Source organism: Myotis myotis, unplaced genomic scaffold, assembly GCF_014108235.1.
Source record: "Myotis myotis isolate mMyoMyo1 unplaced genomic scaffold, mMyoMyo1.p scaffold_m19_p_6, whole genome shotgun sequence".
Lineage (NCBI taxonomy): Eukaryota > Metazoa > Chordata > Mammalia > Chiroptera > Vespertilionidae > Myotis > Myotis myotis.
Genome location: NW_023416368.1, coordinates 83668176 through 83683925, shown reverse-complemented (window position 1 = coordinate 83683925; position 15750 = coordinate 83668176). Strand labels below are relative to the sequence as shown.

At 40.7% G+C, this 15750-nt stretch overlaps 1 protein-coding gene across 1 annotated transcript; it reads right to left on the bottom strand.

Annotated features, from left to right (window-relative positions):
- Window positions 1-13658: 13658 nt before the first annotated feature.
- On the bottom strand, window positions 13659-14639 carry LOC118658787 (olfactory receptor 18-like). The gene has a single exon (XM_036314436.1). The coding sequence runs from the start codon at window positions 14601-14603 to the stop codon at window positions 13659-13661; it is 945 nt and encodes a 314-aa protein (XP_036170329.1). The 5' UTR covers window positions 14604-14639.
- Window positions 14640-15750: the final 1111 nt, after the last annotated feature.

Sequence of the window (15750 nt, the reverse complement as noted above, 5' to 3'; positions counted from 1 at the left end):
TGTCAGATACTGTCTGTGACTGTCTCTGAGCAACTTGTTTGGAGCTACAAAATGATCCACAGTTTGTAGCTGCCCCTCCTGGGCCTTTGTGTGCATGATAAAGACCAAGTTGCACATCAAGGCCAGATTTCACCAGCAGTAAGTCCAGAGGCTGGTCAGTAGAAGGCTCAAGGCTCCCTGAGATCTGCCCTTGCCTATCTCCACCTGCCAGATTTCTGTTATGCTCAGTCACTGAAAGAGTTTTTGGCAATACTTGAATTGCATGAAGTACGTACTCAGTCACCACGTAGGAACAAGTGGTGTGCACCAGATTGATGCAGGTCAAACTCGGTGCTAGTGCTCAGTCCGAGGCCACTCAACAAAAGTCCCAGGGTATACCAGGTCTAGCTGTCTCTTGACATATGCCCACAGACCTTGGTGGGATAGAATCTTATGGAGTCATCAGGGTAAGACCAGCAAAGTTCACACAGGCTTACACAGACCAAAATTTTGCCATGTAAAGGGAAGGTTCTGCACTGGTTTGGCTTGCAAAGAAAAAAATAGCCCCCATCCTAGAGCCACACAACTCAATCTATGCCAGATTTAGTGAGAAGCTCAAGCTCAGAAGGTTGGGGTCACTAACACTATGAGTATTAGTAGGGTGGGGCTAGTGGATGTCCCATGCAGTGAAGGTGCCAGTCAGGTTCGCGGGAAAGTGTGGGCTGTGGTCCCACCCCCAAGGCCACACAACTAGTCACTGACACCTTGGGTTTCTGCTAGACCTATTACTCCAGCCCAGCAGATAACATCTCAGCAGGGTGTGACCTCCACAGGGTGAGTCCAGAGGATGCAGGCTATTGCTTTTCCCCATGCTGATGCCACATGGAAGGGCATGCTCCACTCTAGACAGATGGTGTCTAAAGTGTAGGAGAGTGACTCAGTACAGGGGTTCCAGCTGCTATCCCATTCATTCTCTTCCAGAGCCACAAACCCCAGTCTCTCCTCACATGACTCTACTCCAATCTGCTCTCCCTCCTCCACAGACCAGGGTGAACGTCTATGAATGAGATTTTGTGTATTGGCCTTTTTAGAGGGCACCTGTAAAACTCTCACCTCTCCCTAGCCTACAGAATCCCTGATGATTTTCATAGCCACTTGCTATGTGTGAACCTCTTCCAAGCTCTGGTTCTCTGGGCTGCAGAACCTGGCATGAGATTGAGATCCCCCTGATCCTCAGCAGGAATCTTTCCAGCTGAGATATCCCTCTAGAATATCAGCCTCTGCCCATGAGTGTGAGGACAGCCATTTTCATGTCTCCACACTTTTTTACCAGTCTGGATATAGCTTGTTCTTCAAATTCTTGGTTAAAAGACTTCTGCGCAGCTAGTCTTCAATTGGTTATTCAGGTTGATTGTTTTATATTTTAGTTGTAATTCCAGTTTGGTCCTGGGAGGAGGTGAGTGTACCTTGCACCTACTCTGCTGCCATCTTGAACAGATCACATTTTCATGTACCTCTTGGCCATTTATATGTCTTATTCAGAAAAATGTCTATTTAGATCCTCTGCCCGTTTTTAAATTAGATTGTTTGGATTCTGCTATTGAGTTGTGTGAGATTTTAACATATTTTGGATAATAACCCCTCATACGATATATGATTTGCAAATATTTTCTCCTGTTCTGTTATTTTGCCTATTCATTTGGTTGATGGCTTCCACTGCTGTGAAGAAGCTTTTTACTTGGATGTGGGGCCAGGAACATAGATGGGAGAGAAGGGAACTGATACACAAAAGAAAATATATTGAATGAAGCTGGCATTATAGCAACTACCATTGTGAATAAACAGAGATTTCATCTTGTGGGGAAATTCCTGTAAATGGTACAAAGCATAAACCTCAGCATTATTCCAGATAAAGGAGGAAAGACATGCTATCCTCTCCACCTCTCCATCAAGAGCTGTCTCTGATATAACACAATTTCCTGTCACTTCTGCTACCACATATTGGGCAAAGTAGGTTCCAGCTGGTACTGGATGTTGGCAGTCATGCAATGGAAATGGTGAGAGGGTCCCAGGGAACGTGGGAGGAATGTTAACAGCATGCACTCCTCCATGCTGCCTTGCAGAATCAATTTTGTCAACATTCTTCCCCCCAAAAGAATTAGGTTCTAAACATGTTCCACAAATGTGTAACTATTCTTTCTGAGGCATCCCTACAGAGTGCCAGAAAATAACTAAATCACTTGAGGAAAACAACTCTTATTTTACTGTACTCATTATTACATGGCTTTGGATCTGAGAAGGTGTATATCAACATTGCAATAATGTGAAATATAAGTCAAATAAAAAAAAGAAAGGAAGGAAGGATCACAAAAAAATGACACTTCTCAGTTTTTGAGGCAGTAAATTTCTCTATGTTATTGTGAGGACCCCGAAGGGGGACCCTCGCTCTGTCCCACCGACCGACGGCGACCCCAATCAACCGCAGGAGACGTCACTTGATGCAAACGGCAAGAGGCTTTATTCCAGTGCGCGCTGGGGCTCAACCCGTACTCACGCAGGAGTAGAGGAGTTGGGCGCGCAGCAAGCGGTCTTTCAGCTATTTATATGCAAAAATCACACATCAGGGAGGGGGGTGGCATGCAGGAGGGCGAGAGGAGAACAAAGAGATTCCAAAGGGGTCTGGTTCCTGTCTTGATAGGGCATTCCTGCCTGGTGTTTTCACAACCTGTTTATCTCAAGGTTGATTGAAGCCCGGTTTACTCAGCCTGCCCTTTGTTGGGGCTATCTCCTGAAACAGCCTTAGGGAGGGCGTCATTCTCTCTGTTCCTATCTCTAGTGGGGGAAGCCTAGGGAGTTGAGATAAAACAGGCAGCTAGGCCTGGCAGCTGGGCCTATGCAGTTTGTAACATTCTTTTATTCTTTCATTATCTGAAAAAATCATCTTTCAAATCTAGATTCCTACTCTGAACTTGAAAATCACATCACAGTTCCTCTGAAAGGTAGGATAGTAAAGTCAGCTTTCCAGGTGGTAGTCCAACTTCAATCCTGTCCAACTTCAATTTACTTTTTGAAACATAAAGTGAATGAGAGAAAATATCTCAAAAAATATTTTTAAGATGAAATTAAATTATTCATGTGAAGAAACAAGAAGAGTCCTGATAGCATTATCATGCTGTTCTGATTACTGTGTGATTTTCATATAATTTAATCTGGGGAAAAAAAAGGATACAACACAATTAAGGTGAATATCAGCAACATATAAGGACAACTTTTTGGGAAACTAAGTAAGCACTTGATATGATAAATGCTTTAAGTTTAAATGAGAAATCTTAAGAATAGTTGAAAAAATGCTGACCAAAGATGGAATACTGTTTACTGTATATAAGGAAGAAAAGTAAAAAAGGAATTTCTGAGAAAAACTAATACAAAAGCAAACAAAAGCAAAATCACACATGCCTTGGAAATAGAAGAAATCAAGCCTGTCTTTGAGGAGTGAAAAAGAACCAGATATTTAAATTTGCAACATTTACCTTTGAGGCCCACAATATACCCTTAGTTCTGAGGCCAGAGCTCTATCACAGACAAGATGCTGGTAGGTTGAGGAGCCTTCTCAGAGCCCCCTTCACATCCTTGTTCCTCAGGCTGTAGATGAAGGGGTTCAGCATGGGGGTGACCAGGGTGTACATGACTGAGGCAACTGAGTTGTGTAGGGAAGAACTGAGGTAAACCCCCAGGCCTGTCACATAGAATAATGAGACCATGGAGAGGTGAGACCCACAGGTGGAAAATGCTTTAAATTTTGCTGGGAACCAAGATCAACAGTAATTAATATAAATGCGAGAAGCCTGGTCAGAAGGATGAATGGGGTTCTTTGATATTCACAGGGCTGAATATCTGCATTTTGTTGCCTACTGCTGACTCAATGGCCTAAAGCAAACTCCCCCAACCTGATAATCTTACTGTTTACTAAACATTATCATTGATATGTCTATTTGCATTCCTAAAAGGCAATTGTGTATTCTAGTAAATAAAAACAGATGGGAATGGAGACTCAGTGGAACTTGGTCCCTTGTACCAAGCTCACAACTGGCTTCCCCCATAATTTCCAAATTTATATTTCTTGTCTTGTGTATTAATTTGTGTGTCAGCCCTTTCTCCAAGTCTTTGAACCAAGGCCATGTGCGCCGTGGCTTCACATTTGGCGCCCTTGAACTGGGACTTGGAGAAAAAGTATGTGCCAGAGGGGAAAAACAAATCACCGATCAGTGGTGGAAGAATAATTGCATGCAAAACTCATGTCAGATATGAAGCCCACAGATCCATAAGTGCTCAGGTAATTTCTTTTGTTTCAGCCAGATCATAATGGGACAGAATTTGTTGAAAGGGGAGAGACTTGCTTGTAGACTTTTGGCTTGCATGCTCAAGGATAAGGGAATTGCAATGTCAGAAGGTCCTCTTTTACAATTTCTACTGATTATTATAGAATATAATCCATGGTTTTCTGACGAGGGTACATTGGATGTTGTATGTTGGGAAAGAATAGGTCAGAACTTGAAAGAAGCTCAGCAGCAAGGGAAAAGTTTGCCTCCAAATTGTCTCTCCTGGTGGAAAATGGTATTGCATTTGCTAGAGCCTTCCAGAGAAGAAAATCCTCCTCCCTTTGCACCCTCCGCTCCTAAAGAGGAGCAGAAAGATAAATTGGAGGAGTGGCCTTCATGTCCTGATCCTGAAACATTTAAATCACCTCTAATAGAATCACCTATGCAAAGAGCTATCCAAGAAGGATTAAAGGACATGACAGTGGAGGATAGACTTGCTTTTCCTATTATACAGGTAGCTAACCCACAATTCCCAAATCAAATAATAAGACAGCATGAAGGATTTGACTTTAAAATGATAAAGGTCTTGCGTGATAGTGTGATACAGAATAGCCCCAATGCTCCATTTACTAGAGAAATCATAACTAACATTTCTGATGCATTCCTAGCTCCTCCTGATTGGTATTCTCTGGCCTGTGCAACTCTGGATGGAGGAGATTATTTGCTATGGAAGGAGAATTTTTAGAGAAATGTCAAGAGCAAGCTTCTTCAAATCTCAGACAGAATGTTCCCATAACCTTTGAAATGCTTGCAGGACAGGGGCAATTTAGTGACGTCCAGAATCTGCTCCAATACGTCCAACAGGCATATGAGCAAATTAGACTTTGTGGAAGAAAAGCCTGGTGGACTTTACCAGCAAAAGGGGAACCTGAGGGAGCCTTCAGTAAATGCATGCAGGGGCCCACTGAATCATTCTCTGATTTTGTAGCTCGCCTCACTCTATCAGTGAGATGGCAGATGCAACATGAGACAGCAGGAGACATTTTGACTCAGCAATTAGCTTATGAAAATGCCAAATGCTGATTGTAAGAAATGTCTAACGCCTCTAAGAAAAAATAGTACCATTACAGAAATGATTCAATGATTCAAATTTTTTTCAAGCAAGCTTATTAGCTGCCACAATAACAATGAAAAATAAAAATTGCTACAATTGCGGACAAGGACATTTTAAAAAGGAATGCAAGCAACCAAAAAGGACACAAGGTGGCACTCTAGGAGAAGGCGTGAGCATTCCGCCTCCCAATTTAGGTAATGCAGGTCTATGTCCCAGATGTCAGAAGGGGAATCATTGGACTAGCCAATGTAGATTTCTATTTCATAGAAATGGCCAGCCATTAAATCAAGACATAGGAAATGGCCAGCCGCAGGGAAATGGCCAGAGCGGGGGTCCCCCGCCCTGTTGTTAAATAAGGGGAATTTCCACACTGCCAGGCCCAAAGTAAATTCCTTCCTTCAACTCACTCCAGGAAGTTCACGCTTAGATCTCAATAGCACAGTAACAATCACCCCGATCCCTGATATAGCTAGACAAGTTGTTCCTACAGGAATTTGGGGACCTGTGCCACTAGGAACATCAGGCTTCGTCTTAGGGAGAAGTGAAAATACTCTAAAAGGATTGACTTTTTCCTGGAGTCATAGATTCAGACTATGAGGGAGAAATCAAGGTAATATTAGAATCCAAATGTAATACGCTAATTACTCCAGGACAAAGAATTGCTCAGCTCCTTCTTTTACCTTATATTCAGCAAGGTGAAGTTATAAATAGGAAGCGAGGAACACAAGGATTTGGAAGCTCAGATATATATTGGATACAGAAAATTAGCAAGGCCCATCCTATGTTCAATCTAAGAATAGAGGGAAAACTGTTTATAGGTTTAGTAGACACTGGAGCAGATGTTAGTGTTATCAGTCAAGAATTCTGGCCTCCAAGCTGGTCCACGGTAGAAGCTATGGGCTCTGTTATGGGAGTTGGAATTCCTGATAACACGCAACGCAGTGCTGCAGTGTTAAAGTGGCAAGATGAGGAAGGACAAACAGGATGGTTTCAGCCCTAGATAGTCTCTGGAATTGCAGTCAACTTATGGGGCTGAGATGTTTTAGAAGATTTACAAGCTTGTATTATTGCCGGCAAGAAACAACAGTTAATAACTCAGATGGGATATCAAGCTGGTCAACGTTTAAGAAAAGATAATCAGGGGATTAAAGAACCCATTCAAGCCAAAGGAAACATGGGAAGACAAGGATTAGGAGATCAGCCTTTTTAGGAGTGGTCACTGCTCAATCTCCTCACCCCCATGCTGATCCTATACAATGAAAAGATGATAGACGTATATGGGTGGATCAGTGGCCATTAACCAAGGAGAAATTAAGTGATATTCATGAATTAATACAGGAACAAGCAGAGGCTGGTCATATAGAACTTTCCAATACTCCTATATTTACAATCCCTATATTTACAATCCCTAAGAAGGCAATAGGAAAATAACAATTGTCACATGATCTTAGAGCCGTTAATGCTACTATGCACACCACAGGAGCTTTACAGCCTGGACTCCCAGCACCTTCACAAATCCCTCTAGATTGGTCTCTTGTAGTAGTAGATCTTAAGGACTGTTTCTTCACCATTCCCTTGGCACCGAAAGATAAACAAAGATTTGCCTTTTCAGTGCCATCTATTAATAATATAGAGCCTATGAAAAGATATCAATGGAAAGGTTTGCCTCAATGAATGGCCAATAGCCCTACTTTATGTCAAAAATATGTAGCTCAAGCTATTCAGCCTTTAAGGGACAAATATTCCCAGTGTTATATTGTCCATTACATAGTTAACTTGCTCCTAGCAAGTCCATGGGAAGAACAGACTTAAGCAATGTTTTCTCAATTAGAAAAAGAATTTCTTAAATTGGGGCTTTAAAATTGCTCCAGAAAAAGTACAGAAAAAAATGCCTTTCAAATATCTAGGAACCATAATTGAAAAGCAATGTATTAGACCTCAAAAGGTAGAAATACGAAAAGATTGCCTTAAAACCTTAAATGACTTTCAAAAATTATCAGAGGACATTAATTGGTTAAGACCTTATCTAAAAATCTCTACAGGAGAGATGACAAATTTATTTAATATACTTAGAGGTAACACTAATCTTTCCTAACCCCGAGTATTGACAGATGAAGCTAAAAAGGAGTTACAAAGAATTGAGCAGGCAATCTCCTTAGCCCAAGTGGCACGAGTACTGCCTGAATTGCCTTTATTGGGACAGATTAATCCTACTGCAAACAGTCCCACTGGAGCCATCTTCCAAAATAAAAACTCTCTTGCTATTATTGAATGGGTCCACCTAAGACATCAATTCTCTAAAACTGCACTTACATATACAGAACTTATGGCTCAGTTGATATTTCAACTTAGAAAGCACTGCAGACAGCTTAAAGGAGAAGAACCCCAATGCATTTACCTTCTCCTCACTGGGAAGCAATTAGAAATGTTATTTCAGACTGATTTAAATTGGCAAATTGGACTGAGTGGATATTCAGGGGAACGTAGTTGTCACCTACTAAAAGACAAATTATTACAATTTCTATATTATACCCTTATTATTATACCAAAAAATACTAGGCAGGAACCTATTCCTGGAGCAGTAACTGTTTTTACTGATGAATCGTCTAAAGACAAAGCTGCTTATCATACAATGAATTTTGACTGAGTCATCCAAACTAGTCATACTTCTGTACAAAGAACTGAATTAGAAGCTATTAAGGCTGCATTACAGAATTTTCAAAAGCCTCTTAATATTATCTCTGACTCTTCTTACGCTGCAGATTTAGTAAATAGAATTGACACTGCTTGTTTAAAATGGCTCAATGACCAAAGATTATTTTTACTATTTAAACAAGTTCAGCAGATTGTACAACAGAGACAATATCCTTTTTATATTACTCTCATAGGGGCTCACAGTTTATTACCCAGCCCATTAACTAAAGGAAATGCACATGCTGATCATTGGTTGCTTTATTAAAAACAGGCCTCAGAGTCTCATCAGCTTTACATAAGCCTGCCAAAATGCTACTAGACAATTCTCAACCTCTCAACAGTAGACAAAAGAGATTATCAGAGAATGTCCCACTTGCATGTTACATCTACCTCAAGGCCTAACACAGGAGTCCACCCTAGAGGTTTACTAAGGGACCATATCTGGCAAATGGATGTAACACCTTTGGATGCCTTGGGGCATTGCATGTCTCTGTAGACACCTTTTCAAAAGTCCTATGGGCTACTGCATCTACAGGGGAAATGGCAAAAGGGATTATTAATCATTGCCTAGCTGCTTTTGCCATTATGGGAATTTCAAAAATTATTAAAACTGATAATGGGCCTGCTTACACAAACTGTCATTTCCAGCAATTTTGTAAAAAGTGGAATATTCAGCACATTACAGGAATACCATATAATTCCCAGGGAGAGGCCATTATTGAACGCCAACATCAGCAGCTAAAATCCACTTGGCAGGAAGTCTCTGAACTAGGAAACCATAAGGATCTTCATTAATTAGAAGTGCTGCATGGTGATAAAAAAAATAAATAAATAATAGGCCTGTTGTATTTACAATGATGACTGCCCAAGTTTTAGAGAAATACTAAAAATGATTACCATGTAAGACAGCTTTATTGTGATGTTAAGAACAGAAATTCGTTTTTATCACATGCCCACTCTATATCACAGGAACAACACTAGAAAAATTATACGCATCATGTCATTTAATCACACATCTGTCCTACAATGTAAGGAATATTTAATGCTCTCATTGTGGAGGTGAAGTATCTGTAGCTGAGGGAGATTAAATAACTTCTTCAAGGTCACAGAGATGTAACATGGTAGACCAAGTTCTGTTCCAGGAAGTCTGACTCACATTCTATTTCTAAATCACAGCTCTATACTGTACTTTGGAAGAGTTATATAAAAACATAATTGTAATGAAAGAATAGATTAATAATAATATTAATAGCTATAACTTTCTCACCTGAAAATCTGAGCAGCAATATGCTAGTGAATGTTAACAGTGGAAACAAGAAGAGAGTTAAGTAGGATGTCTGCCAGCATAAGTTAAAGTTCCTTCCACTATTTGATGCCACCTGTCTGTGTATCTCTATGTTCTAATGGATAAGCCTAGGAATGTTCCTTGATTGTTCAGAAACCTTCTCTTCTCAGGATGACAGGAATAATTTTAGTATTACACAGTGTCATTAACCCTGTTCTCAATGCCTTCCAAATCTAAACTACAGAGGAATCAAGGGAACCTGGTCAAACTTGTAACAAAAATCAGGGGCAAACAGGTGCTTATGATTGGGCCACAGGGCATCTAGAAGTTTGAAGAGGATGAGAGAGGCCAAATAAATTATCATTCTTGACTCATATTTTATTTACACCCTAGGCAAGTGATGGCGAACCTTTTGAGCTCGGCGTGTCAGCATTTTGAAAAACCCTAACTTAACTCTGTGCCGTGTCACATATAGAAATTTTTTTGATATTTGCAACCATAGTAAAACAAAGACTTATATTTTTGGTATTTATTTTATATATTTAAATGCCATTTAACAAAGAAAAATCAACCAAAAAAATGAGTTTGCATGTCACCTCTGACATGCGTGTCATAGGTTAGCCATCACTGCCCTAGGCCCTAGGTCAGCAAACTGTGGCTCATGAGCCACATGCGGCTTTTTGGCCCCTTGAGTGTGGCTCTTCCTAAGCCTTAGGAGTACCCTAATTAAGTTAATAACAATGTACCTGCCTATATAGTTTAAGTTTAAAAAATTTGGCTCTCAAAAGAAATTTCAATCATTGTACTATTGGTATTTGGCTCTGTTGACTAATGAGTTTGCCGACCACTGCTAGGGTTTCCTATTTTAAAATAAACTTTTTGAAGTATTATACTTATTCAGATATTATGTTACCTAATTATTTCAAACTCTCACTCCCTTTCTTTCTAATATCTTTGAGTTTGGATTTCTAGATTCATTAAGATTTTCTATGGGTACCTTCCTAATGCCCAAAATTCAGTACTTCATCTCCTCTCCTTGAAATTTCCCATTTCTGACCCAATCCTGGGTTTGAAATTTGCAGATCATTGCTGAATATTTAAATAATTCCTTGGAATTGTCTTTAAAAGTTTCCCAAATAATTTTATTAGTAAGAAGATATCCCCAGTTGGCTTCCCTGCAAAGCAGACTGTGACAGTGATTAGCATGCAGGGTGTTTACCAGCCAGTGCTCCTGGAATCAACACCTGTGGAAGAGCAGATCAGTTGTCATGAATATGGCTTCACTTACAGAGAAATATGACCTTCGTCTTAGGTCCTGGGAAGTAACCTTTAAGCCCTTGAAATTTCCCTAGTGATGGGAGTCATCGATTGCTTATTTGTGGTGGGCCCTATGGACCATATCTGATAGTTTTATGCTAATGAGATGACTCAACAAGGGGATTGGTCATGCCAAAAAGGCCAACCATGTAAATCGAGAGATGGAGATTTAGGCCAACTGACATCAGCCCTGGGCAGAAAGACTGGAAACTGAGTTCCACCAAATGGGCAATAATTCAATTTATCACAACTACATAATGAAGTCTCAATAAAACCTCTGTCTGCTCTGGCCAGTGTGGCTCAGTTAGGTGGAGTATATAGTCCCATACATTAAAAGGTCATGGGTCCAATCCCTTGTCTGGGCACCTATGGAGGCAGCCAATCAATATTTCTCTCTCTCTCTCTCTCTCTCTCTCTCTCTCTCTCTCTCTCTCTCTCTTTCTCTTCTCTCTCCATCCGCTCTCTCAAATCAATAAATATATCCTCAGGTGAGGATTAAAAATAATAAAATAAAACCTCTGGCCACTAGTGCTCAGGTGTGATACCAGGTTGGCAATTCTGTGAGTGTTATCTCATATTGTAGCCAGGACGAGGTAATGGACCAGAACTTCATGGGGTGAGAACAACAAGAAGCTTTATACATGGAACATTTCAGATATTTCCAGATGTGCATCTTCTTTAGACTAGTTCTAACTTGTATTTTTTTTTTGCTGTAATAAAACTGTAATCATAAGTGTAGCACTGTTCTAATTTCTGTGACTCATTCAGGTGAATTATCAAACTTGAGGAAATTGCCCTGCTATGAGTCATTCTAGCAAATTATTGAATGTGAGGGAGTCCCTGAATTTGTGGCCAAATGGTCTGAAGTGAGGGTGGCCCTGGGGACTCTTGAACTTGTGACTGTTGTCTGAAGTGAAAACAGTCTTACAGGGACTCTTCCCTCTGTCTCTGTTGTTATGCAAACTCTTTGAAGCAAGGAAAGGCTGTGGAAGAAGTCAAACCAAGTTGAAGTCCATCAAAGGCCTCTAAAATCACCAAGAAGGTCTGGGTTGAGGATGATTTTTTTTTACTGTTGGCTGGAATTGGTGCCAAAATGTGGACTGCTTCAGAAGGAGGCATGACTTTGGTTAACATGGCTCTCTGAAGTTGAGGCAGATCCCTATGGAGGTTGATGCTCAGGGGTAAGTGGTACACCCAACATTTGGAGCGACTGGTCCCTCATTCCTAATAGGACATCTTTTATTTTATTGTGGTAAAATAACCATGCGTAAAATTTACCATCAAAACCATTTTAAATGTCCAGTTCAGTGGTATTGAGTACATTCACATTGCTGTTCAACCATCACCACCATCCATCTCCAGAACTCTTTTCATATTGCAAAAATGAAACTCTTTATTTCCCAATTAAACACTAACTCCCTATCCCTCTTCTCACAGACCCTGGAAACAAAAGTTCTATTTCATGTCTTTATGAATTTGACTACTTTAGGTGCCTCATATAAGTGGAATTATACAGTGTTTGTCTTTTCATGTTGGGCTGTAAATGTTTCCTTCCACGTCCAGCGTGGTTCAGGGTTCAGGATCTGGAAGAGGAGCCGCACACAAATGAAAGAGAAAAGACAAGAGATAATTTGGAAATAATGGGAGGTCAGGCGGGTAAGTCCAACTCAAGAGGAAGGACTTCACTGGTGCTCAGGCCGTGCCAACCTTTTATTGGTTTGGGATTCACCCATAGCCCTTAGGCAGGCAATTTCCAGTGACAGGCAGTCTAGCCCATCAGCAAGGATTTACATAATAATAAATGGGGAAGTTGCTTCAGCTATCATTGTCTGGACTAACAATGGGTGCACAGCCCTGACCTTTGCTAGGGCTTCAAGGGTCACTAGCCTTCCGGGTTCTCTGTCTACACTTCTCTGCCAGTGAAGACAGTAGGCAGTTTCCCACATTGGGCTATGTAATTTATGGAGGAGATGTTAGATAGAATGGAGAAAAGAATTATAAGGAATATTGGGAATCATATATCCCAGTTTTTCTAGGAAACTCCTGTTGATAAGAATTTATTCAAACATGTTATTAAACTATTCAATTTCAAGATATTCTGGTTTGAACAAGAAATAAAATAATCACCCCATTTTCTCAAGAATCTGACCAAGATGATGAAGGAGCAAAAATATGAAAAAATAGAGAAGAGTCATGAGGAAAGTATAGAAAGAATAAATAAAGAGAGAGCTATGATTTTTCTTTTCTTTTTTCCATCACCATTTATCCCCTCTATGCAGTCTTCCACCTCCACCACCACCCAAATCACCACATTGTTGTCTATGTCCATGAGTTCTCCCTCTTTTGTTTTTCTTTTCTCTTCAATCCCTCCACCCACTACCACCCCAACACCCTCTCACAAAGCTGTCTATCTGTATCTATTTATAATGATTGAAACAAGACTGCTCATAACCAAGAGTCTTGGATAGTACATAAGGAAAGTGAGGAAAGTATACTGATGCCCTATGCATAATCCTAGAGGAGCAATGATTTAAGTAAGGAGTCCAAATTAATCTCCCAATTCCATTACAACTGTGCTAAGAGGAAAAATTATGTAAACAGAAAGCAAAGAGCCATATAGGTACATAGTATACACTATGTGACTACAAATTCAGAATTTCTTTTTTAAAAAATATATTTTTACTGATTTCAGAGAGGAAGTGAGAGAGAGATAGAAACATCAAAGATAAGAGAGAATCATTGATCGGTTGCTGCCCGCATGACCCACACTGGGTATTGAGCTGTCAACCCAGACACCTGCTTCGACTGGGAATCAAACCATGACCTTCTGATTCATAGGTCAATACTCAACCACAGAGCCATACTGGCAAGGACATATTCAGAATTTCTTGTTGTTTGATTTTGCTCCTTTTCCAGTCTATGAACAAAAATGATAGCACAGGTATAGAGATCAGACTAGTCTTCTGATCATCCTCCATAGGGCACTCTTGATGTCTCTGTTCCTCAGGCTGTAGATGAAGGGGTTCAGCATGGGGGTGACCACAGTGTACATCACTGAGGTCACCGCATCCTTCTTCAGGGAAGATGAGACAGCTGAACTGAGGTACACACCAAGGCCTGTTCCATAAAATAAGCAAACAACTGACAAGTGAGAGCCACAGGTAGAGAAAGCTTTATACTTCCCACCTGCTGATGGGACTCTTAGAATGGAGGACACAATTCTATAGTAAGAGAAAAGGATCCATGAGAGTGGAACACCGCCAAAGATGGCTCCAATAAAGTAGATCAATATGTCATTGGTGAAGGTATCAGAACAGGCAAGTTTGAAGAGTTGAGAAGGTTCACAAAAGAAATGAGGGATTTCCACATCTTCACAGAAGCTAAGTTGTGACACAAGGAAGTAGTGCAGCTGGGAGTCCAAAAGGCTGATGGAAAATGACAGCAGGACCAACAACCCACAGAGGCGGGGGCTCATGATGACCAGGTAGTGTAGGGGCTGACAAATGGCCACCAACCGGTCATAGGCCATAACAGCCAGGAGTAGACTGTCCAAACATCCAAAAAGAGAATAACAGGTAGCCTGAGTCAGGCAGCCTGCATAGGTGATGGATTTGCCTTGTGTCTGGAGGTTCAGCAGCATCTTGGGAACTGTCGTGGTGCTGAAACTGATGTCAGCCAAGGACAAATTGGAAAGGAAGAAGTACATAGGTGTGTGGAGGTGGGAGTCAGAGACGACAGCCAGGATCATGAGTAGGTTCCCAAGCATGGTCACCAGGTACATGGACAGGAACAGGCCAAACAGAAGAGGCTGCACTTCTGGATCATCTGAGAGTCCCAGGAGGAGGAATTCAGAGTCAGCTGTCCGATTCTGTGGTTCTATGCATATAGGACACATTTTGAAAAAGAAGAGAGTATTAAATAAATGGAACAAGTGTACAGGTGACCATATTTTGGATTCAAGCAATTCATAAATAAAGTATTTACAATTGAGGAGCATACACCCTCTCCTTTTATTACCTTCAGCGACATTTCTCAGTTGCTAACTTTTTTAGAACTCTTCTTATTAATGTCTGGGCTATTCACCTGTTTCCATATATGCTCACTTCAGAGACACTGGGTCAATAAATATTAGAGATAAAAGAACATTTTGAGACTATAAGTCCATGAACAGAGTAAAATATCAGCCTTTCACTTTTGAAGGGAAAATATGGAATGAGAAATATTCTTTTCTAAGACAAAAATCATTGCAAGAGATTGAATGTACTTTATCTCACCCAAATGCAGTATAAGAAATGCTGTTAACTTGGAATGTAGTATAGAGGAGCTAAAACCACATTAACTGTATTTTAACTCAAAATAAAATATTCATAATCAGATAGCACTTTGATATGGCAGTTATCATTAAGGTTTTCATGTTTATTTGGTTGTATGAAATCCATTTTCCACAGAGATAAGTGCTTACTTAAATGTGTGAATTGTCTGGTCAAAGTCCCCTCAAATATAACTCACATGTAATTATTTGTTCTTGGTGGACTTTACATTTTGAAAAATATGTTTGTGTTAAATGCACAAAATCATATAGCACCACTGATCCTGAAGATGGTATTAATTTAGAATGCATCAATTATCCTATATACTAAAAGCCTAATATGCTAAGTATTCGGTTATCCGATTGTCTGTTTAACCAATTAAAACATAATATCCTAATGATATGCTAAGGCCTCTCAACTGATCACTATGACGTGCCCTGACCGCCAGGGGGCAGACACTCCAACTGGTAGGTTAGCTTGCTGCTGGGGTTTGGTCGATCGGGACTGAGCGTGGTGGGCCAGACAAGCCGTGGGGCCCTCCAATGGTCCCTCCCCAGCTGGCCAACCTCCTGCATCCCTCCCAGGTCCTAATCATGCACTGGTGGGGTCCCTCGGCCTAGCCTGCGCCCTCTCACAATCCGGGCAAAGGGACTCCCCTCCCCGCCACCCTGCTGAGTGCATGAATTTTGTACACCGGGCCTCTAGTTAAATAATAACTTTCATGAATACTCT